Source organism: Epinephelus moara, chromosome 17 (genome assembly GCF_006386435.1).
Source record: "Epinephelus moara isolate mb chromosome 17, YSFRI_EMoa_1.0, whole genome shotgun sequence".
NCBI classification, from domain to species: domain Eukaryota; kingdom Metazoa; phylum Chordata; class Actinopteri; order Perciformes; family Serranidae; genus Epinephelus; species Epinephelus moara.
In genome coordinates this window covers 3,322,754-3,347,618 of record NC_065522.1, presented here as the reverse complement: position 1 = coordinate 3,347,618, position 24,865 = coordinate 3,322,754, and the positions used below count along the sequence as shown (strand labels likewise).

Below are 24,865 nucleotides of genomic sequence, written 5' to 3'. Positions count from 1 at the left end.
ATCAAGAGAGATCAGAAGAGATTGAGGACAGTGAGGACGAAGATGTAGAAGAGATACAAATTGAGAACACAGAGACAGAGGATGAGACAGAAGAGCCAGCAGAGAAAACAGTGGAGATGAGAGTAGACACAGGGAAGAAGCAGAAGGCCAAGAGTGGAGCAGCCATCTACAGGTGCACTTTTTAAAGGGAGTGGACAGCAGAATGGCCCTTCATCACTGTAGGCACAACCACCTCCTACTTTTGGTGCTCTATATGCAGACACGAGAACAGCTGTGCCCATCAAGGAAAGGCAGATATCACAAGGCATGTAAAAAGCTGGCATGGAGGTGAGGACATCAGTCTTCAGGTATAAATCGACGTTAAAACAGGCCAAATTGATGTTAAAAAAGGCCAATTTTTTTCTGAACGCATCATGACACTAAAGTCTCACTCTTGTCATTTTCTGAAACTTGGCAGCCCTGGGACAAGAATAACCCGATGACATCACACACACCGTGAAAGACGACTGGGGATAATTGGTGAGTACCAGCGTGTAGCGTGTACCAGGCATAATGCAAGTCCTGAGTCTGAAATATGTCTGTCAGCGAGTCCTACTCCAACTATTGAGACTCCACCTTAGACAACGGCAGCATTTCTCCGACCACGTAGCGAGCCACAAGCTCCGTGGCTTCTTTCAGACTGATAGGTTTAACGTTGCTGTTTCAGAGCTGAAGGACCAGCGTTCTAAAAGTAACGGAAGTAACTGATGTCTTGTTTGAAAATGTACTTAAGTATTTGACTACTCAAACAGCAAACTAACGCGTTAGGTTACTCATTACTGCAAAAAGTAATCAAAGTAATCTAACGCATTACTTTGTAACGCGTTATACCCAACTCTGGGGGGCAACAAGTCAAACACTAGACTGAAACACATACTCATGCTATTATATCTAACACAGAGAGTAATTACATGTATTACTTACATACACAAGTCGGCGTACAGCTTTAGGTGTGGTAAGGAGTCCCCGAACACGCTCTTGGACCTCTTCCCATTCTTTGTGAGAGCTGGACTGGGACCTGAACATCATACCAATAGTCAGGGAATTTTAGCTTCAGTGATGTTTTTCATTAGTCATCATTACCTGCTTGAATAATGAACATTCCTGTGTCATCTGCATAGCTGTCAACTCAAAGTCAGAGTGATGGAGTCTATGCAACTATTACAGAGATAGTATCAGTCCATTATGTGTTTAGCATAATAATAAACAGCCCCAAAGCCTATAAAAAAGGCAGACTCTGTGATTCTGGAGAAAGGTTGTTAACTGAACTCAGCACCCACACATATACATCCTTCAGAGGGTGAAGTGATTCAGAGGGTTATGATGTGGTCATAATACGATTATTGATCCATCTTGATGCATCAAAATTTTGGTTTTTATATATGGTTTATTTTTTCTCACTTTGTGACTACTTGCTACCACTTGGATTGTATCCAGTTGCAATTGCTCAAGCTAACTGTCAGCTGGTCTTGTTTGTCAAGGTTACTGTTAATTGTTGCTCCGCTCTACTCCATTCACATTTAGCTTTACACTGCCTCTTCAAAATGGGAACTTAATGCCGTTATTCTGGCTCGCCTTTCTGTACAATCGCAAAATGGGTGGACAGAGTTGTCTTGCCTTAAAGCCAGCATTGGAGGCAGGAACAGCACTGAAACAACCTCTGTATAAATGGGACAGCCGGCAGGACAGGATTATGGGGGGCATGGGTTGACGTTTTGATGATGTGTTAGATGTGCAACCCACCATGGGAGATTTAAACAGTAGCTGATAAAGTTAGCAGCTAACTCAAAAAGAACAGCGACCAAAAATGTCAGCAAATTGTGAAAACACTGAGGTCCAGGAACTCCTTAACCTTCAAGCAGAGGACAAGATCAGCCACCATATAACAGAGACAGTAAATAATTATATTTCCATGTAATGCCATTGTTTTAGGACGGCAGTAGCTCACTCCATGGGGACTTATGTTGTGAACCGGAGGGTCACCGGCTCAAGACCCCATCTGGACCAAATATGTGTAGTGGTAGCTGGAGAGTTGCCAGTTGGCAGTGCCGAGGTGCCCGTGAGCAAGGTACATAGCCCCAAACTGCTGTGTATATGGCAACTGAAATTGATTAAAAAGTAAATTTTCTTGTTGTTATTATTATTATTATTTAGAAAGCACTGCTGAGTGTTTGTTAAATGTCATACTAGAGGCAGATGTTATTGTGTTAAACATTATGCCCATCACGGGTCTTTTGCTTCTGCGATGGTAGTATGCTGTCTAACATCACACACTGTAACAGAATGATGCTGCTGTCATTTGGCTCTGTGTAAAAATGCAAAGGAGGTGTAAAAAGGGGACTTTGTAATTGCTCTACAGTGCCATCTCTGTATAAAGAGGGGAATGGTTTCTGGATGATGGCATACAAAGTATTCACAGTATACTTCATGTTTATCTTCCAAATGGAAATATTTAGACATTAAATTAAAGCATACTTGCCACCGCTGCCTTTTGTTAAGATAAATTACTAGATTGGTACTGCACTGCCCTTGATGTTGACTTCCGCCTCTTTTGTTCCATCAACATCACGTCATTAACTAATAATAAGATAAGCAATTATTGACATCTGCAAATTCATGCTGAATAATCCATGTCCACATCGTGATGCATCTAAGAATTGTTTTTTTCTTGTACGGGTACATTTTTGAAAACCTGCACCCACCCATACCCATAAAGCTAAGTACCAGACCCGTTTCTAATCATTATGTCTGAGTTAATGGCGCACACACCGGCACCAATTAATAAACACACAGAGGCTACAGTCACTCACATTAAGCTGGGTTCTCTATTCTTGAATTACAAATCCAGCAGAGGAAAAGTCTCTTTCACTAGCTGCGCTCGATGCCGGGATAGAAAAAACATCCGGGCTCCGGGCTGTTACACACACAGTCACTACTGTGAGAGCTGATACATGCGCTGGTAACTTTATATGCTCAGGTTCTCTTTTTGTACAAGGTTTTGATGCCGCCACAGTACATAAAAACTGTTCCTGCCTGCTGTCCCAACATAAGTTCACTATCTGTGAGTGTGTGTATCTGTGCTTGTCATGCCCATCCGTGCACCATGTGACTCCCGTTCCTGCTTGGCTTGAGTTTGGGGATTTTGACAATGCGTTATTATCGCACCTCCTCTCTCACAGCATCAGGTATGTTATGTTAGTGGAGTCTTTCACAGGTCTTGAGCAGGAGGGAAAGTATTTACATCCTTTACTCTAGTAAAAGTAACTAATACCAGTAAAAATACTCTGTTACAAGTCCAATTCCTGCATTTAAATTTTGGTTAAGTAAGAGTATATAAGTATAATCAGGAAAATGTACTTAAAGTATTATAAGTAAAAGTACTGTAAAAATATCCCCTGTGACTGTTGTAGTCTGCTACAGGGGCGATTGCTCTGAGACAACAAGGGAGACTGAACTTCCCCTAAAATTTCATAGAAGAAATGATCAAATATGCACTATTGAATTTACATTAAAATAAGAATTTACATTGCATTAAAACGTGTGCTAGGATGCGTTTAACATCATGACTATGATTTTCAAACGTCAGCTGTTTATCACCAGTTTTCAAACATGACCTCCCTGTCATACATTCTTGTGTCAGCATGGTGGACACAGAGCCTCCAAGCATTCCTATGAGACAGCGCTGAGCAGGTTTTTTCCATTCAGCAAAGCGAGATGGTCATCGGATAAATGCGACAAAATCGTCACTTCCAGGGAGGCTCAGCTTTCCTGAGACCTAATGGAGCGTTAGGTGGGAGAGGACGCTCGGTGTATGCATGATGATTGGAGGAATTGTCTAAAAGGCTGAACACACCGGCATCGTCGCATTTCAAGCTCAGTCCCATGCGGATATTTGCGAGTGAAGTCTTCTGACAGAGTGCCGTCCAGAGTTCCTTAATTCCATAAGCAATATGGCTCATTTTCACCATTTGTAAACCCATCTGAAAATCTTTGAGGTGTGTTTTGATGTGGTTCTATGGCATGAGTGTGGTTGAAAAACGGCTTCAATTAAATGTTCCTTTTTTAAGTTACTGCCTCGCTACAATATGACAAATTTAATGATGTAAATTTAAAGTGAGCTTCCCCTGTTTGAAAGACCAGCAGCCGCCACTGGTCTGCTACTATGTATGATCTCATTAGACGATTCTGACTTATGCATTAATATAAAGGCAGGATTTTACTGTTGTAGTTAGTTGAGGTGGAGCTCATTTTGAACTACTAACTAATGATTATTTTCATTATGGGTTAATATGCTGATTATTTTCTCCAATAACTGATGGGTTATTGGGTTTGTAAAAATTCTGTAAATAGAGAGAGATAGCGTTACACTTACCCAGAGCCTTATGTGACACCTTCATAATATTGGTTTTGTCCAACCAACAAACTGAGAAGAAAAGACTGAGATTTGTACTTACAGTACCTGAGTAAATGTGTTTAGTTACATTCCACCACTGGGTGCAGTTAATATGATATTATCTTTATGAGTTTGTGAGTATCACTTGACTTGTGACTTGCTTGATTTTCACCACAGTGGCTTGAGACTTGCTTGAGACTTGAAAGTTATGACTTGAGACCTGCTTATGACTTGCACATGTGTGACTTACCCCCGTCCCTGGTATTTGGTCCAGCCGTACATGCATATTAGTGCATGTGAGTCCCTATGAGCGTGTACCATGGATTACACCTCATTGCCACAACTTTGCACTGTGCTCATATGGCAGTTACCGCTGTTATCAGGACCACAGTGTTGCGGGAGCATAGTTGTACTGAATTAGATTAATATACTATGAATGTCAATATTTAAAACTAGAAAAGGACCTGCTGTGCCTGGCCTGTTACCTGTAAGACCGCCACAGCCCTGAAGAGTCATGATCTTGGTGGTAGCCAAGGGAGTCATGTGTTTCTGAAGAGCTGGAGTAGCTTTCAGATATTCCTCCAACCTATCAATGGAAACAGAGCGGAGTCACTGTCTGTTGGTTTCTTTCACTACCAGATAACCATCCCATTAATGCATCTGCACCTCAGCAATTGATTTATTTAACTTTCTAATGCTGGTCTTAATTGCAGTTATCGAAGGCTCAATTAGTCAATCAATCAATCAATCAATCAATTTTATTTATAAAGCCCAATATCACAAATCACAATTTGCCTCACAGGGCTTTACAGCATACGACATCCCTCTGTCCTTATGACCCTCGCAGCGGATAAGGAAAAACTCCCCAAAAAAACCCCTTTAACGGGGAAAAAAAACGGTAGAAACCTCAGGAAGAGCAACTGAGGAGGGATCCCTCTTCCAGGACGGACAGACGTGCAATAGATGTCGTACAGAACAGATCAGCATAATAAATTAACAGTGATTTTTGAAAACATTTATGGTATGACACATGACATATGATTGAAGTTCTAACCAGCAAATTGGTTCTATGCCTCTGTGCACCAGTCAAGTTTCTCTCACAGTTTACATCCATGAAAACATGGATGCTTCACACCCGTTGTCCCCCCAACAGCACAGAAGATCTATACAATCAGCATAGTTTCAAGGTGGACACCCAAGATGAGTGTCACCAAATAAGTATCTGTTCCTGAGATATGAAATTGAATAATGGCCAGAAAAATGTTTTATGCAGAATATTACGATGTCACAGTGAAGTTGACCTTTGACCTTTGGGATATAAAATGTCAGCAATTCATTATTTTATCCTATTAGACATTTGTGTGAAGTTTTGTCATAATTAGCAAAGGAATTATGGCCAAAAACATATTTTGTGAGGTCACACTGACCTTGACCTTTGACGTTGGACCACAAAATTCTAATCACTTTATTTTTCAGTCCAAGTGGACATTTGTGTCACATTAAAAGAAAGTCCTTAAAGGGAACACCTTTATATATCGCGTTCACGAGAATGAGACGGATGCAAGGTTGCACTAACCTTGACCTTTGACCATCGAAAGCCAGTCAATTCATGGTTGAGTCCAAATGAACATTTGTACATTCCCTTTAGGTATTCTTGAGATATCGCATTCACGAAACATGAGACAGACAAGGCCACAGTGACCTTAACCTTAACCACCAGTACAGCACCAACACCAAGCTAAGACTGTACCAGAGCTGTGTCCTGTCCACCCTGCTATACAGCTCAGAATGTTGGAGAACAACAGAAAATGATCTCCACAAACTGTCAGCCTTTCACACCAAAAGCTTACGGAAGATACTGAGAATATCCTGGCCCCAAACCATATCCAACCAGCATCTTCTCAGCCTGTGTAAGCAGGAAAATATGGCTACCATCCTTAATGAGAAGGCGATGGATTGGACATGTCATCCGTAGAGAGCAGGACAACATCAAAGGCGATGGATTGGACATGTCATCCGTAGAGAGCAGGACAACATCACTCGAACTGCCCTTCACTGGACACCAGATGGTAAACGTAAAAGAGGCCGACCCAAGAACACCTGGCGCAGGACGGTGGAAGGAAAGCTGAAGGCCCTGCATCACACCTGGGGTTCCGTAAAGACGCTGGCCCAGAACAGACAGGAGTGGAGATCATTTGTTGCTGCCCTACATACCAGCCCGCATAAAGGGCAGTAAGCAGTAAGTAACCACCAAAATCTAATCAGTTCATTGTTGAGTCCAAGAGGACATTTGTGCCAAATTTGAAGAAATCCCTTGAGGGGTTCTTGAGATATCGTGATAGATATCGTAAGTATTTAGATTTAGCTTCTCTGTAGTGTTAGATAATATTTTTTTAACTGTCAATAATTTAGAAGTTACAGTTTCCAGTCCTGTATTTCAAAGTTCTAGTTGTGCTTTTAAAGATTAGTTTGCCTAGCTTAGCATAAAGACTGGAGGCAGGGGGGAAACAGCTAGCATGGCTCTGTTCAAATTTCCAAAATACACCTTTCAACATCTCTAAAGCTCACTTGCTGAACTTTGAACAGAGCCAGTCTTACTGTTTTTCCATACCCCAAGTCTTTATGCTAGGCTAACCGCATCCCCACTCTAGCTCTATGCTTCATCTGATAAACCCCATTTCTTCCTGAATAGGTGGCCAAAGAGAAGGGAAATAAATTGTCCCTAACAAACCATTGGATAAGGATTTTCTTCTGCCAGTTGGAAAATGTCTCACTGAAACACCCCAGCATACAGACCAAGCAAACTATGCCCACAGTGAGATATACAAAGATTTGGCCTGAGGATGCAATCCCACAACTGCAGGACTGCTTTGAGAGGACCTAGCGGACTATACATCCACTGTTTTGTTTTACATCCAAACCTGCACTGATAATGTCACTGTCGACAAACAGATCAAATGTTATCAAAACAACAAACCGTGGATGACCAGGGATGTCAAGCAGCTGCTGAGGGACCGGGACACAGCCTTCAGGTCTGGATACATGGAATTATACAGCATTGCCAGATCCAGCCTAAAAAGAGGCATCAAGGAGGCAAAAGCAGCCTACAGGAGGAAAATTGAGGGACGCTTCAGCGAAGGGGACCCCCAGCGTGTCCGGCAGGGCATCCAGCACCTCACAAATTTCAAGGGCACCAAAGATCCAGCCACCAGCACCAGCAGTAACCTGGCCGAGGAGCTCAACCATTTCTTTGCACGTTTTGAGGTGACTGAGGCAGAGACTGGGTCCACACCACCACCACCCACAAACAACATGGCACTCACTGTGAGTACGGAGGAGGTCAGGAGAGTGTTCCGTGGTGTGAACCCCAGGAAGGCTGCTGGTCCTGACGGTATTCCAGGGAGAGTACTGAGAGACTGCGCCGACCAGCTGACTGAGGTATTTACTTCCATCTTCAACCTCTCTCTGTCCACCTGCACTGTTCACTGCTTCAAATCTGCCACCATTGTGCCCATCCCTAAGAAACCATCTGTCAGCTGCCTCAATGACTACAGACCTGTGGCTCTTACCTCCACTGTCATGAAGTGCTTTGAAAGGCTGGTGTTAAAGCACAATAGCTCCTCACTCCCTCCTAGGTTGGACCAGCACCAGTTTGCATACAGAGCCAATAGGTCGACAGGAGATGCAATCAACACAGCCCTCCACGCTGTGTTAACACATCTGGAACAACCTGGCTCATATGCAAGAATGCTGTTTGTAGATTTCAGTTCTGCATTCAACACCATCCTTCCTGGCAGAATGGTGTCCAAGCTCCACAGTCTGGGTGTCAGCCACCACACTTGCAGATTGATCAGGGACTTTTTAACAGACCGTCCACAGTCAGTCAGGCTGGGGTCCCATCACTCCTCTGTCCTGACCCTCAGCACTTGGGCCCCCCAGGGCTGTGTGCTGAGTCCTCTGCTATATGCCCTATACACCCATGACTGTACACAAATCTACGACAGCAACATCATTATCAAGTTTGCTGACGACACTACTGTGGCAGGACTGACTCATAACAACGACGAGTCTGCTTACAGAGATGAGGTCCAAAAACTGACTGCTTGGTGCTCTGTCAACAATCTGGCACTCAATTCCTCTAAAACAAAGGAGTTGGTGATTTCAGGAGGAAGAGGGAGGAACCTGCCCCTGTTTACATCAAAGGGGACATCGTGGAGAGGGTCAGTGACTTTAAATTCCTAGGAACATACATCTCTCAGGACCTCACATGGACTGTCACCACCACTGCCCTCGTGAAAAAAGCACAGCAGCAATTGTACTTCACTGAGGAAAGTCAACCTGTCCCAGGAACTGCTGCTGTCCTTCTACGAATGTTCTGTGGAGAGCATCATCACCCACGACATCTTGGTGTGGTTTAAAAGCTGCACCGTGGCTGACAAAAAAGCTCTGGATAGAGTTAGGAAGTCAGCACAGGACTTAAGGTCACAGCTTCCCTCACTGTCTGACATTTACAGCGCCAAATGCCTGCGCCATGCAGAAAACATAATCCAGGACTGTTCTCACCCAGGAAACTGTTTGCACTGCTGCCTTCTGGGAGGCTTGTCTTTTTGTCTTTTTTTTTTTTTTTTACCACAAGGGAGTCGCACTTGACTTTTGTTGTACAGCTGAACACTGACAATAAAGGCATTTGATCTGATTTGATTTGATTTTGGAAAAAGAGAGGGAAATATTTTTGAGTCACAACAGATTTGCATTTTATGGTTGAAAGAAACCTGACCCTAAGTAGCCTTCCTCACACTCACAGCTTGTTACAGTCATGTCAACAGGGCAGTATAACAATAACAGAACATTTTACAAGCTTTTATGGTTAAGTTCTTTGAGAATGTAATACACGTAGTACACGTCAGTAGCATCAAAGCAGCTTTATGTAAGGATTTGTACCTGATGAGGAGCTGGTCAAAGGTGAAAAAGAGTTGGTAAACACTGCAGAGCAGTGAGGCGAGTCAGACCAGCTGGCTCCAGGCCATGAAGCCAGCATCTACACACATAGGAATAATGACACTGTGATCAGGCTTACGGGATGTACACAACCAGGACTGTGGCTGACTTGGCACAGAGATTGGATCATTTTATTGTGATGAGAAAAAAGGACAGAACTCATATAGTGGCATTCCAAATAGATAATATAAAATGCTTTGGGAAATGGGTGTATGTTAGTGACCAGGGTAAGATAATAATTAGCAATGGAGAGCAGCACAAACGATTTTAGTTACTGTACAGTGTACAGTATCACCACCAATCCCAAAAATTTCTCTCAGTTCACTGGTGTCAAACTCAACCCAGCTGTGAATACATCAGGAAGGGAGAAAACAGGTGCCACTGAATGCTACAACAAAATCATAAACTGTCTCTTTAACTTCAAAGTGAGGCTCTACAATGTATGCGTGAAAAAATAAGATAATCTTTGTCTTACAAATAAGAAGTTGAATTTATAGCTAATGAATACTCACCTTTGTTGAATTTAATATAATAAGGGGGTTTGCATTGTCTAAGTTTTCCTATGAAAAGTAATGCATCCAAATTTGTACATATCCATGTATTATGAAAGGCTGTAATCACGTGACCAATGCGCTGATGGGAGTAAGCAAGGAAGCAGTCCTAAGCAGTCTGTAAAGAGGCAGGTTGGGGTGGTGGATGGGTTACAAAAACACAGACTTTCCCCAGGACTTTCCCCCTGGAGATGCATTTGGTGAACCTCGAATGAAATTTGAGTCATTTTAAGGTATGTCTTCACCATGTTACCTGCACCTAAACCTTACCACAGTAACTTTACTTACCTAAATCTGACCACCGTAACTTTACGTTGATTATGTAACTGTACGTTAAGGATGTAACATCATTTGTGGGGCGCTAATTCAAAGGGTTACCTCCATAACTTTATGTTAATTATGTAACTGTGTGTTAAAGATGTAACGCCATTTGTGGGGCAATAAATCGTAGGATACCGCCGCAACTTTACGTTGATTATGTAACTGTACATTAAGGATGTAACGTCATTTGTGGGGTGCTTATTCAAAGGGTTACCTCCATAACTTTATGTTCATGATGTAACTGTATGTTAAGGACGTGACGTCATTTGTTGGGTGCTAATTCATAGGATATCATACAAACTGTTGTGTCTGCATTTTTGTAGGATATCATACGAACCATTCTGTGAGGATATGTTGCTTATAGTGCCACATTTCAGTGGGCATTACTGAGTCAAATATCTGACTAAACTACACACTACATTTCATCATTTTAATTGTTTTAACACAAAAACAAGAAGTAAATGTATTTATCCTTTTTTTCCCCAAAACCGCTTATCTTGTTGGGGGTCACAGGGGGCCTGGAGCGTATCCCAGCACATTGGTGAGATGCAGGGTACAAACTGGTCACCAGACTATTACAGGGCTGACACACAGAGACAGACAACCATTCACACTGACATTCACACCTACAGACAATTTAGAGTCACCAATGAACCTAACCTAACCCATACTGACACGGGGAGAACATGTAAATTCCACACAGAATGACTCCCCCATCCTGGGGTTAGTACCCCCCACCTCAGGTTCGAACCAGGGACCTTCTTGCTGTGAGGTGACAATGGTTACCACTGCACAACTATGTTGCTCTGAAACTGAAACTTGGTGAAACTATGGTGGCTAAAATAAAAATGTGAATGGCCCTATCTAGAGCCAGTGCTTGATTTGTCTGTTCTGGGCTATTGCAGAAATAACATGGCAGACTCTGTGGAAGAGGACGCGCTCCATGTGTACATATGAACTGCTCATTCTAGGATGATGACAACATGATTCTTAAGCCCAGTTCAGACCAAAGATTTGTGACGACACAAAACTGTTTTAGAACATTGAAGAGAAAAGTTGCAACGGTGTGAAATAGCTCCAGATGGTGTGCTCGCTTGCTGCAGCAGGTGCTCCGTTCCCGCTGTGCTGCACGGTGGGTTGCTGCTGCTGCTTGCTGTATGTGCTTATGCTGGAAATCAGAATGGAAGTACTAATCTTGTGGAACTGGTGTGAGTAGATTTTAGAACGTTGCAGAACGGCACATTGCACGTTGTTTCCCGTTTCAACTCGTCTCATTGCAAAACCTTTGGTCTGAACTGGGCTTTAGTGTCAGGTGACCATACACTAAACATAGTTTTAAAACATAGTTATAATATTATATTCCATTTCTACCAAAATATCCCCCTAAATCCTACACACTGGACCTTTAAGTACAAGCTGCCCAAAAAGTGTACTCCGTGTTCAATATACAATACGGTCCATCCAGATCAAGTTGGTCAAAATCGGGTAAAAATTCAGACATGTTTGTTGTGGCAAGTCAAGTGACCTTACAAACGCGAGGAGTTACTCTGTTTGGAGTAGTCATGGCTGAATTTTTACCCAATTTTGACCAGCTGGATCTGGATGAGCCATTTGAATTTGATGATCGCCCATATTTATTTGAACACGGAGTACACGGACGTACACGGATGCAGAGCTCATTGAAATTGAAGAGCGGACGAGGAGAGAGAGGGAGCAGTGTTACTTCTATAGCACATATACTGAAATTGCAACAGGCAGAGGAACATGTCCGAATCCAGCTAAAGGTAAACACAGACGTTCATTTCTCCTTTCCGTTATGTTGTCGGATATTTAAACTAACAATCTGAGCCCATCTGTGTGAAAAAAATGCACTATTAGTGGACGTGTTTTGACGTTTGACGTTATTTCACGCTGTCTGAGTGCCCTATTACTTAATATAGCGCGCACTCCGCTGTCTGAGTGCCCTATTACTTAATATAGCGCGCACTCACAGGCTGCAGGCAGGTCAGCCCTAGCTTCGTACTGGAGTAATGTCAAATATTGAACATCCTATCACTCATTTAGACAAAAGTAGATTGGAAAATAGGGCCCAGGTTGAAAAAAAACAAACATTAGTTCCCCTTTAAGGCAGACAGTATGAGAAAATAATGTTGTTGTTTTTTTAACATTAACCCTATGGGCCATAGGCGTTTTTGGGGTATTTTTTTACTGCCTTTACTTTTAAGCTCATATCACAGTCATTATAAAGGCTACATACACATACTATATGTGTTTTTTTCAGGACAATGTGGGCTATCCAGATTTGCCATCATTTCATGTCCTCCTGTGTGCCTGTATTTTATATTAATTTTTATATCAATGACAAAAACAAATCTGTGTTACTAAATTCTTACATTTTTACATGTATCTCACCATAGCAAGTTGGAAAATGACATATTCTGCCATATATGAAGAGGGGAGACTCTCTGGAATCTGGCAATATAAGAACCATGATGGTGGGACATTCTGTCACTTCACAGCTGTCCAAAACATGTGGTTTGTGCCAGGTGGACATGATTGCCAGTATTTTTTCATTATTGCAAGAAATTCCATTGACTCATTCACAAGTCAAAAAAGTGTTTTATCTGAAAGAAACATGCAATATTTACATCTGAGATAATAGAAAAATAGTCAACCAAGTGCAATGATGTCCTCCAAGATAATATTTGCCACTTTGTTTGCAGTAAACAAAGTTTATTGTTGTTTTTCAGTTTCAGTTATATATTGGGGGGGCATTTTGGGCACTGGGGGAGACACATGTCCCCCTCAATGTATATGGTGACTACAGCCCTGTCATGCATGCATAATTAGGCTACAGTTATCTGGGTGCGCAAAGGTGAAGTGGCTGGTCTTGTCATACAAAGTTTGATGGAGTGTCAGCTGGACAATATGGAGATATTTGCATCTTGAAAGCCGGGCTACAAATATGGATAGACAGGGAGAAACATAGGCAAGCCTAAGACGTGGTAAGATACGATATTCCTCACTATATGAAGTGACTGATAACAAGATCTGTATAATGGATTGTAAAGAAATTCGTCAGGTTTTTATTTTGTAGACAATCAATCTGTATTTACAGTGTGATGGGATGACAGCACAATGATGTGTGTGGTATCATTGGAAAGCTCTGCTCTTGCGCTTTCATGTGATATGCGTGGCATTTCTGTGCGAGCCTGCATTCGCGAGTAATCCATCCAAGAGTAATGTGTGTGCAAAGCTGTATGAAAGCTCTGTTATACATCATTTTATTGTAACTTTATCAATTTTTTTCGCTGTGAAAACACTGGACTATTGACAAGTGCTTGGTCTTGTCGGAAAGCTACAATTCCGCTGTTTCACGTGATATGTGGCTTCTCGCTATGACGCACGGTCGCGGAGAAAATCAACAGGTGTGAATTTGGACGCACTATGCGTCGTTTGGGCCCATAAGGTTAAAGCATGTGAACATGTAGTAGAAACCCAAAAGCATGATCCTGAATATGAGCACAATATGGGGCCTTAAATCAACATGTGTTTGGAAACTTTTACAGTCACAAGATGGACATTACGTCAAAATAAAGTATTTGTTTTTGCCAAATACTCATTTTGTGTCACTGCGACTGACTCTCAAACCTTCTCCCTAGTGAAATATGAGATAAAATGGGAGAAAGAGAGGTTAGAGTGATATTAGTATTAAATACAAGTTGTAGAGTACTCTCAGTGAGAGCCCAGTACTGTAGAATTAACTGCTGTGTGGAGACATGTCTAACTTTGCTCTTCTCTGCCATCTAGTGGCAGAAAATGATGATCAACGAAGCTGTGTCGTTTGTGCTTACATTCTGGGAGATGCTGGTCTGGTCCCAGTCAGCCAGGTCTAAAGCTGTAGAGTCCAGGCTGAGCTGCTCCAGCCTCTTTGTGTTTCCAGTTCTCAGAGGGGACAGGGACTGTGGTTCTGGAGTGTGAGACAGTGACCTGGTGCGGTTTTCTCTGTACGCCCTGCCACCTTGTTTCTTTCCCAGGGTTTGAGGTTGTCTTCTCTGAGGAGATGAGCTCCTGGGTCTGCTGGAGGGTTTCCTGTTCCTCTTTATCATTGGCTTCTGGAAACAAAAGAGTACACGTCTTAAACTATACAGCCTGAACATAATGGCCAGGCTTTCTAGCTGCCTATGTTAAACTTCCTGCTAGAACCAGAGGTGTTGATTTGATTCTTATACTTATTTTGAGATGCAGGGATGGGGAATTGTCCAATAATTCTTTCTGCAGTTAAAAATCTCCAAAACAAATTTTTGTCCATCAAAGATTTGGTAAGGTTTTCCAAGTCTTTGTCCTTTCCTGACTTGACTGTCATCTATCTCTGTTAAGAATTTCGCTGTCAGGTTTTAAATGGGTATAAAAAGAGACCATGTCACAGCTGTCCTAGTGCCTGTGCATTGGCTTTATATCCATTTTGTAATTAAACATTTTTATTTTTATTAGTATTGTTGTGAAACTCAACCCAACATTAGTCTATGCACATCATATAATTAGTAATATTCATTGTAAAACAAGACACCAAAGTATTTCAGTATGTGAATCCTCAACTCTCCGTAATGACATTGTTTTCAAGTATCCTGTATACTACGAAAGCATAATAAAATTCCTGAAATTCATTTATAGCTTTTGGTTTTGGTGCCACCCCAGGATTGTCAGTGAAAGAGCTGAAGGGGATCCTCAGCGGGAGAGACATCAGGCAAAGATACAGTGCAAGGTGAAGCCACAAGTGTATGCTGTAAGCCAACTGCTATAACTTGCATCAAACATGGCACTCCTTTCTGGACTAACAAGAGAAATATGAACACACAGGCATGGCACACATATTAGATTCAATGTGACCTACACTTTTCAAGGATATCTTTGTATCTAATTTCCCATTGTATCTAATTAGTCTTAAAAAGGGACATCAAAGAGATCACTGACTCGGCCAACTTGATTTCCTCTGGGGCAGACTATTCCGGAGCCTCAGGGCCCCGACAGCAAACGCTCTGCAGTGGTGTGCACAGACTTTTTGAAGGGCAGGGGAGAAAAGAAAAAAAAGGGCACATACAGCGCGTTCTCGCCACTGAAGAGGGCTCTAAGTTCCGCGTGTTTTCGAGGATACTTTCGATATGTTTATATGTTATACAAATGGCACATTATATAGCCTTAAAACAGACTAACTAGACAGACTACTCAAGTTAGTTTGTAGTTAGGATCAGCATCCACGAGAACTGTGTAGATTCAACGTTGGACTGTGAAGAACATGGATGCATGAAAGAAATAAATACCTGGGGGGGTCTGGGGGTCTTCCCCCCGAAAATTTTCAATTAAGTAGATGCCATTTCCTGTATTCTAGTGCATTTTAACACCATATTAGCACCAGATAATCCAAACTGGTTCTGTGAGATATAGTTCTGGCTCAATATAGATCAAAAAAGGGCCCAACATAAAAGTCATTGCAACAGTAATGTTTTTACCACCCAAAAGGGCAGTTTAGTGTGTTTTTTGGCTCCAAAGAGAGAACTTTAGCGTGCGTTTTAGCTCCCAGGAGAGCATTTTGGCTGCCAAGAGGGCACTTTAGCGTGCCTTTTGGCTCCCAGGAGGGCACTCTAGCGTGCGTTTTGGCTCCCAAGAGGGCACTTTAGCATGCGTTCTGGCTCCCAGGAGGGCATTTTGGCTGCCAAGAGGGCACTTTAGCGCGTGTTTTGGCTCCCAAGAGGGCACTTTAGCGTGCGTTTTGGCTCCCAGGAGGGCATTTTGGCTGCCAAGAGGGCACTTTAGCGCGCGTTTTGGCTTCCAGGAGGGCACTTTAGCGCGCGTTCTGGCTCCCCAGAGGGCACTTTAGCGTGCGTTGTGGCTCCCAGGAGGGCACTTTAGCACGCGTTTTGGCTCCGAAGAGGGCACTTTAGCACGGCTTTTTCAACAATAGGGCCACGAGGGGGGGCGACCGCCACCAGACAAAATAGCTCTGCCTGAGGACCTCAAAGTACATCCTGGTGTGTGCGGCACTAAGAGGTCGGAGATGTAGCTGGGAGAGAGTATTTTTTTGAAATATTTGTCAGATAAATGTATAAAACATGATTGCACAAGCTTGAGGCCCGTTTCCACTGCAGGAACTTCGGGGTAATTTTACGGGGCCGGGGCCATTGGTGCGTGTCTCCACCGCAGGAACCACCCCCGAAGGACAGAGTTCCAGAACTTTTACGGGGGCTAAACAAGTCCCTGCCTCGGAGTAGGTACTCAGAACGGCCCAGAGAGACTCCTGGCTGGGACTTGGAGATTACTTGGTGCTGATTGGATATACTCAAGGCGGGATGTGACGTTTTGTAATTACTATGGTTATCTTAGATTAGCTGGGTTAATCGTTAGCTGTTAGCCATTAGTGGTGTCTGTATTAACTCATTAACTCAATATACGGTCCGTGAAAAAAATATTTTTTCCAGCGGATATCTTAGTTACAACATGATTGAGCTAGCAAAGCAATTTTGTGTTGCTATGTGTGGTACTTATTCAGTTTTGGGAAATCACGATGTCTAGAAAGCATCAGTAGTGGCTGCAGCTGACAGGGACAGCTAACAGCAGCAGCAAAGCTAACAAAAGGACGTCATCTGTTAAAAGCCTCCCGTTGTCGGATACGACATGAAACTACTCCAGTTAGCTCAATCATGTTGTAACTAAGACATCCGCTGGAAAAAAAAAAAATTCACGGACCGTTTATTGAGCTATTGAGTTAATATAGACACCGCTAACAGCTAACTACGTCCCTACCTCACCCCGGTCAAAATGGTCGCACAACGATTACGTCACATCCAGAGCCCAGTAATTTACAGGAACCTTCCTCCTACTCCGCTCTCTCAGTGGAGACACGACGGTTGAGAGGGCCGAGCGAGGGGACGTTCCTGTAGTAGTTCCTGCCCCCCAAATAGTACCAGGAACTTCTTCAGTGGAAATGGGCCTTTTGTGACATGCTCCTCAAAACTTGAATAACTGTCAAACCAGACTCCAAGATTTCTTGCAATGGGTTTGATATTATTCAATAGGGGATCAGATGACAACAATCTCTGAGTTCAGCTGAAGAATTTTTTTTGACATCCAGCTTTTTCAATTCAATTCAACTTTATCTATAAAGCCCAATATCACAAATCACAATTTGCCTCCGAGGGCTTTCCAACATACGACATCCTTCTGTCCTTTGGACCCTCACAGCGGATAAGGAAACCCCCCCAAAAAAACGGGGGAAAAAAATGGTAGACACCTCAGGAAGAGCAACTGAGGAAGGATCCCTCTTGCAGGATGGACAGACGTGCAATGGATGTCATGTGTACAGAACATATCAACATCAGTAAGGCAGTCCTTGAGAGAACACATCATTCCAGGATCTGTGGATCTAACTGGTAGGTACATCTGTGTGTCATCAGCATAAAAATTAAGAGACACCATGTCTCTGAATAATGTGCCCAAGGGGAAGCATGTACATGGAGAATAAAATTGGTCCTAGGACCAACTTCGGAGGCACACCATACATAGGAGATGAAAATGAAGAGAAGTGGTTGTTGATAGAGACCCACCCCACCCAGTGCCTCAGTCTATCTAACAGGATGTTATGATCAGTGGTGTCAAAAGCTGCACTAAGGTCCAGGAGTATAAGGACTGAAAACATGCCCTCATCAGCAGCCATTAAAAGGTCATACTTACGGAAGCCAGATTGAAACTCTTCAAAAATGCTGATATTTTCTAGTAAAGAGAGAAGTTGCTTAGACACTATTTTTTCTAAGATTTTGGATATAAATGGTAACTTGACAATAGATCTAAAATTTTGAGGGATCCAGACTAGGTTTTTTAGCAGAGGATTCACACAGGCAGGCACACAACCAGTTGACAACGAACTGTTCAAAAGAGAGAGCAAACAAGGCCCAACAGAGTCCATTACTTTTAGTAAAAACTTTGCAGGTAATATATCAAGAGGGCTGGAAGACACTCTCATACACAATATTGTTTCTAAATGATCAAGAAAGGTGGGATAAAACTGGTTAAAACTATCTTGCTTAATCAAGGCTCTAATTGACTCCACTTTATCAGTAAATTAAGATAAAACATTTAACATTCAGCATCACTATCACACGGGGCACAAAGAGGGACTGGATTTACCAGCTGATCATCAGTATTAAATAAAAACCTAGAGTCGTGCTGATGTGCAGAAATAAGTTCTGAGAAATATTGTTTTCTTGCGTCCTTCACCATATTGTATAACAATAGCTACCTCATGATAATGTGATGAACCCGGAGGCCAGACCTTTTCCATCTACACTCTGCTTTTCTACATTCTCTTTTACAGTTGCTGATGTTTTCATTTATTCAAGGCTGCTTACTTTCTGAAGGCTTGGAGCTAACCGTAAGAGGTACAATAATATTAATAGAAGACAAGCTTATTGAGTTGACACGGTCGGACAAATCTTTGGTGTGGGAATACTGACAGAGTTGTGGCTTAGACAGTCAAATAATGTGTAATAACTTTGAGACACTTTGCTCGTTATGGGAGCAAGTGCACAAGTAGTTGGGAAAGACAGTGTTGACAACTGATGTTTTGCAGTTAAAAACTATACATTTGTGGTCAGATACAGTCATGTCCAATATATCCCAGAGGATATTTTTACACCAAGGGTGAATACAAGGTCCAATGTATGACCAGGGTTATGTGTTTTTCCGCACACATACTGTTTAAATTAAAAAAAAAAAGCAATGTTTAAAAGTTCATGAACATTAGTGGAGTCATCAACATGGACATCACCACACGGTACAACTCTGTCATGATTTAAGATGAGAGTGGATAAAATTCAGGGAGTTCTGCTAAAAAGCTGGTTTAGGGGCGCTATAAATGATTGCAAATAAAATTGTCTGGGGACCGGCAAGTTTAAAACCAACAAGCATCTTTATAGATGGCACACAAAATTGAAAACAGTACAAAAGAGCAGAGTTCCTGCGTTGACTGGCACAAGCTAAGGCAACCTTAAGTGCAACATACACCGCCGCCGGCGCGGCGCTGTGGCCGTCAAGGGCCGCCCCCCAACACACACTGGCAGCGGCGCGCAGCGGCACCGTCAACATGTATTTCCCACCCCAGCCCACTAGGTGACTGTACCTACACTAGTTTCCAACGGTTGCCAACTGCTAGTAACAGAAGAAGAAGAGGAAAAACTTTGAGGCAACAACAACTTGAATTTCACGGGTGAGTTTCTTATCAAAGTCGTCTTATTAAAAATTTAAAACAACCGGAGTTGATCCTACGAGACGAGACGTACATAAAAGGCTTTTCTCGCAGCGCCGCCATGAGCGCCGGCCGCGCTGGAAATAGAGCAGTGGGCTGAAGCAGAGCGGCGCGGCACGTCGGCCGGCGCCAGTGTGGGTTGGTTCATAGAATATAATGGAGGCGGGCGTTTTGACGCGCGGCGTACGGCGACGGTGTGTGTTGCACTTTACATCACCTCCTCCAAAGGCTAGTCAGACCTAGCCATCAAACTGCAGACATGAGAAGGGGGCTTGACATGGAATTTGCAGCAGTGAAGAAGTACTGCAGAGTAAGAGTTGTCAACCACTATCCTTGTAGTTTCCTTATCCACCCCAACGCACCATGAATGGGGTCATCACCTGATGGGATTGTGTACGAAACAGGCAGCCAGTGTTTGATCTTGCTGAAATTAAATGCCCAAATGTAGCAAGCTATGGGGACTGCCAATATATTAAGATCAGTGACGGCATACGTGCACTAAGGAAATCACATGTTCACTTTTGGCAGATCCAGGACTAGATGTTGATTTCTGAACTAGACTGGTGTGACTTTGTCTACACACAGGAAGACATGTTTATATAGAGGATTCCCAGAGACAAGGAAATCACAAAAACCTAATATTATTATTATTATTATTATTATTATTATTATTATTATTATTATCCATGTGTCTATATAAACTGTCATCGTATAACCTTAACTTTCCTACGGTGCTGTCAAAAAAAAACTTGCCACTGTACTGATAGTCACTTTTGGTTTATATCTGTAGAAAAAATGTGCTGCTTTCTGTATGCCTGGGAAATGTTTAACTTTTAAGCTGTAATTGTATCAAATGTCACTGGCAAAATGTTATTAATTCGATTAATAGACACTGACAGAGTGAGTTTCTGTGCTACATAGTTGCCAGGGCCCAGTTGTTCAAAAAATTTAATCTGGATCAGAATTACTCAGATTTAGAAATCCCATGTTTAGCCACCCAGGATTAGCAAATCCATCTTACTTTTGTACTGTTTTTTCAAAGCAACACTGGATTGGATCACCCTGGTCCAGACACAAACAAGATAACCAAATTTCTAAAACCAGTGCTTTACATGGAACTGCATATCATAATGTAAGCTACTGGCTATGTAAGAACAGGTGAAATAGCCAGTGTGGGGTCACTGTAAAAGTTTTTATTTGAAGAGACAGAATACAGCATGGGGGATGTACTTCTTAGAAACTACTTTAATATAAAGTGATAGACAAAAGTTAAAATTAAAGTAATTATCTTGAGGATTTTCATTTAAATGAATGTCTGTTAAGTCACTATCTACTAGTCCATGTCCATTGAGTGCACAGTTGCCCAAGTACAGTTTCACATGGTGTGTGTTTGGGATACAGGTCAGGAAATTGCAGATTAAATAGTCAACTGAACCCATTAAGAAGAGCAATGTATTCAGACAGAGTTTTTGTGAATTTGATAGTACGACTGCTGTATTGCTGTATACAGTAGTACCATTGCCAATTGTGGGATAGTTAGTGGGCTAAAACTGTACATTAATAGTTGAGGTAGCACGTTGAAAGGCAGATAGTTAAAGTGTTTATATGCTGTATTGACTTAAAAGTGGGGTGCACTGGTAGTTCACACGGGAAACATACAGTAGATTGACCACGTCAGTGAGTAGAAAAACATGGGACAGACAGAATGACACACTGACAGTTTCCGTAATTATGTACAGCATACCATACCATGACTTAGTAATACCAAGAATTAGAAAGAAAAACACAAAACATTTGGCCACAGGGGGAGCCACAGCGATCGGTTGCATTTTAGCCATTTTTAAGCATTTTTCTGTTGTTATAGCGCCAGCCAGTTGCCAATTAGAGTTAAATTTCTCCANCAAACTTTGTAGGAAGATATGAATTTAAAACCTGTTGAGCCCTCTAGAGCTGATGTAAATTTTTTTTACATGCCCCAAACTCAGTTTTAACATCAACTAAATAAACAACAACAACAACTAACTCCAACAGCACCGATATCCCAACCCACTCGGTATATTTCGGGCTCTAACTCGACCACGTTATTCAAAACACACACCATTCATCTCAAATGAAAGCTGAGACTCCGCTCTTTCCACATGTATACTCCAAATCACTCTCCCTTTAACCTCACAGAACTACAGCCCAAAGAACAACAACAACAACAGAAATCTCTTTGCCAAAATATATTTGTAATATGGCTCTTACCTTATTAATTTCGCCGTAAAATGCACATTCTGCTGTTCATTCACACTCCGTTCGCGTACTACCGAAAGTTGTCCGTCATTCAAATGAATCCGGGCGGAAAAAAGGTTCCGGGGGAACAAAAACAATGACCACTCACAGCAGCCGACGTCTCCCCACAACGCGTTCTGCTGACTCTGATTGGCTTACAGTGCTGTCAGTGCTTTGGTGGGTATAGCGTCATTCTATTGGCTCTAACGAATCTAACGAGGTGTCAATCACTCAAATCGGCCAAGCCGTCACGGAGATACGGGCCTCCAAAGCTCAGAATAGAAACAGGTTCAAATGTAGTAGGTGCATATTGGTCAGTTTGGAGTGGGAAATAAAGGAAAAAAACAAAACAGACAGTTCTATGTGTATACACTAAACATCAGTAGGGATTTACAGAAACAAAAAATTAAAGATATAAGAATGTACATGACAAAAATCACATGCGAACATGATGCAATTTTGGATAGCTCGTCTGAATTTTCTGTACTAAAACCTCTCTAATATTGTTCTGCTTCACTTTATCAGAATCAGAGAATCAGCCTTTGCAGAGTTAATGTTCACATATTGTACTATGATGTGATAGAGGTTTAGAGCTGCTGCTGTATCATTCCAAAGGGATACTCATCCTGAAAATGCTTTTTTTTTTTTAGGCGAACCTCAAAATATTTCATTTGTGCTGTGTGCCATCTTCATTTACTCTTCACATATAACACATATACTGATATTTACACATCTTAAATCTCACAAGTGTTCCCTTTAACATGACACCAAAAGTATTCAAATAGACCTTGTGGTTGCAGAGATATATTCATTTCATTATGGATATGTAATTATCGAACAGAGGCCTATAAAATACAGGGTATCTGCAGGTTTCAGTAAGTTAAATTTAAGACTTTTTAAGACCTTTTTAATGCCACAGTAAGTTAAATTTAAGACTTTTTAAGACCTTTTTAATGCCACCTTAAGACCGAAAAAACTATTAATATAAGCGATGGTTGGGGGATCCCGCTGTACTATAACCAGTGCTTAATTTGTAAAATTAGAAGTGGGGGAACACTTTTTTAAGCGGCACCAGAGCCGTTTCACTGCGCAACTCTGAATGGAATGGTTGTGACATCTAGTGTTGTCACGGTACCAAAATTGGGACCCACGGTACGATACCAGTGAAAGTATCACGGTTCTGAGTAGTATCACGATACCACAGCAAAAATGAGGCAGATGTGCCTTTTGTCATTTATAAAAAGATAAATCACTTTTCTATAATACATCAATGATATTTCAATGGAATAAATTACTTATTGACTTATTCATACTTCAAAAACAGCATCAATAAGTGATTAACATAGGGGGGATCAAAATAAAATAAATAAATAAAATAAAAATCAACCAGCCACCCTCCTCCCCTGACAAGTAAAGAACAGTCCCTTCATAAGAACAGTCCCTAAAGTGCGGTGAGGTTTGTGGACCGTTACCTGCCACAAAGAGAGAAATGTGAACGGCTCGTTTCTCCTCTGACACGCCACATACCTGTGTGCCGCCACGGCTCGGTTGTCCAGGTACTACTGGGCAGTCATGACACCAACAAAGACGAAATTAGGCTACTGGACCTGGGGTCGGATTTCTCTGTCGCCGGTAGGGCTGTACCCAAATATTCGGATATTCGAATATTCGTTTCTATGGGTAGGTATTCGTTATGAAAATTCGGTATTCGATATTCGTTTTTTTATTTACTTATTTTTTTAAATTTATTTATTTATTTTTTATTTATTTTTTTACATATTTTTTGGTGCTAAATGTAGTCTCTTTGTTGTTGGTAAATGTAGGTTATCAATAAAAATCAAAACTTTTAAATTGCATTGTTAAAAATGTGAAAGTATAGTATAGCCTACCAACGGAGCTTGTGCGCACGGCACACTTGAGCGCATCCGTCTGAGGCTGTGGATCAATGCCAAGTTTTACCAGTTCATCACTATTCCCTCTAACTTGTAGCTGTTTTTTCGTTATCTTTTGAATTTAATATGAATTATGGAACCGTTTTTGTCAATGTTTGTTTCCCCCGTTTTGTACAATAAATTATTCTTTAAAGTTTCAACAAGTTTCTTTTGGAGTGCGTGACACAAGTGTGTTTTGAAAACGACCGCGGACTGTCACCTGCTCAACGCATCAGTACCTTCGGATGCCATGACAGTAATAGATTATAGATTAATAGATTATAATAATAATAATGTCAAAATATCATTTACATACCGATTTAACAGACGATCACTGCTGCCCGACCCACAGGTCCATTTGCGGGTCCCGCGGGTTATAGGTCGACCCGCGCATCACTACTCAGCTCAGTCTATAAAGGCTGTACACACAACAGTAAGGCTATAGACATTATATTCTATTCAGGCCGGCAGAACCAGCAGCGCATCGGCTCTACAGTGCACGGCACTGCTGATTAACCATTTTATTGCAGCACAGAGTTTCTGCCAGCAACCAATTACTTGCAGAGGCTTCCTACAACTTGTTTCAACGGTTCCGATTTGATCAGAAGACAAATTAAACAGGATGACTAGCCAATGTGAAAATCAAAAGAAAGCACAGAATAATTAAGGAGACTGTTGTGCCATCACATCTTTTTGTGGTTTGAGAGCAAAGATCCGGTCGCCACTGTGCAAAACGCAATATAATTAGGTCCGAAAAACCCCCGGAGGAGTGCTTCGCAAGGAGTCTTTGAAAGGAGCCGAGCCTGGTGTAAAACCGGAGAGAGCAGGCAGCACGGCCACAGCATGCACCCCGTTCGTTTCTGCTGCTGGTTGAAATCTGGACTCGCACTGCGTGCTGAGTGATTTATTTTGCTGGCACAAAACTATTTTTAGTCGCAAATGTGAGTAAAATGCTCGCACGTAGAGCTCTGTGGAAAACAAATCACTGCCGACAAGTAAAAAGTCATAAATAATAACTTTCACTGCTCAAAGATACTCACATGTCTGGAAAACAAACCAC

The 24,865-nt window shown here is 41.9% G+C and overlaps 1 protein-coding gene across 4 annotated transcripts in view; it reads right to left on the bottom strand.

Moving 5' to 3' along the window:
• spata6l (spermatogenesis associated 6-like) overlaps positions 1-24,865 on the bottom strand; it is a 41,776-nt gene that overhangs the window by 6,973 nt on the left and 9,938 nt on the right. Inside the window, exons 7-12 of one of the 4 annotated variants that reach the window (XM_050066984.1) lie at positions 14,157-14,417; positions 9,374-9,470; positions 7,160-7,205; position 7,079; positions 4,918-5,018; positions 964-1,057 (exon numbers count right to left, since the gene is read on the bottom strand). In XM_050066984.1, coding sequence (XP_049922941.1) covers positions 964-1,057; positions 4,918-5,018; position 7,079; positions 7,160-7,205; positions 9,374-9,470; positions 14,157-14,417 — 600 coding nt within the window. The remainder of the gene's footprint in view (positions 1-963; positions 1,058-4,917; positions 5,019-7,078; positions 7,080-7,159; positions 7,206-9,373; positions 9,471-14,156; positions 14,418-24,865) is intronic. The other 3 variants (XM_050066981.1, XM_050066983.1, XM_050066982.1) reach the window with 3 other exon arrangements.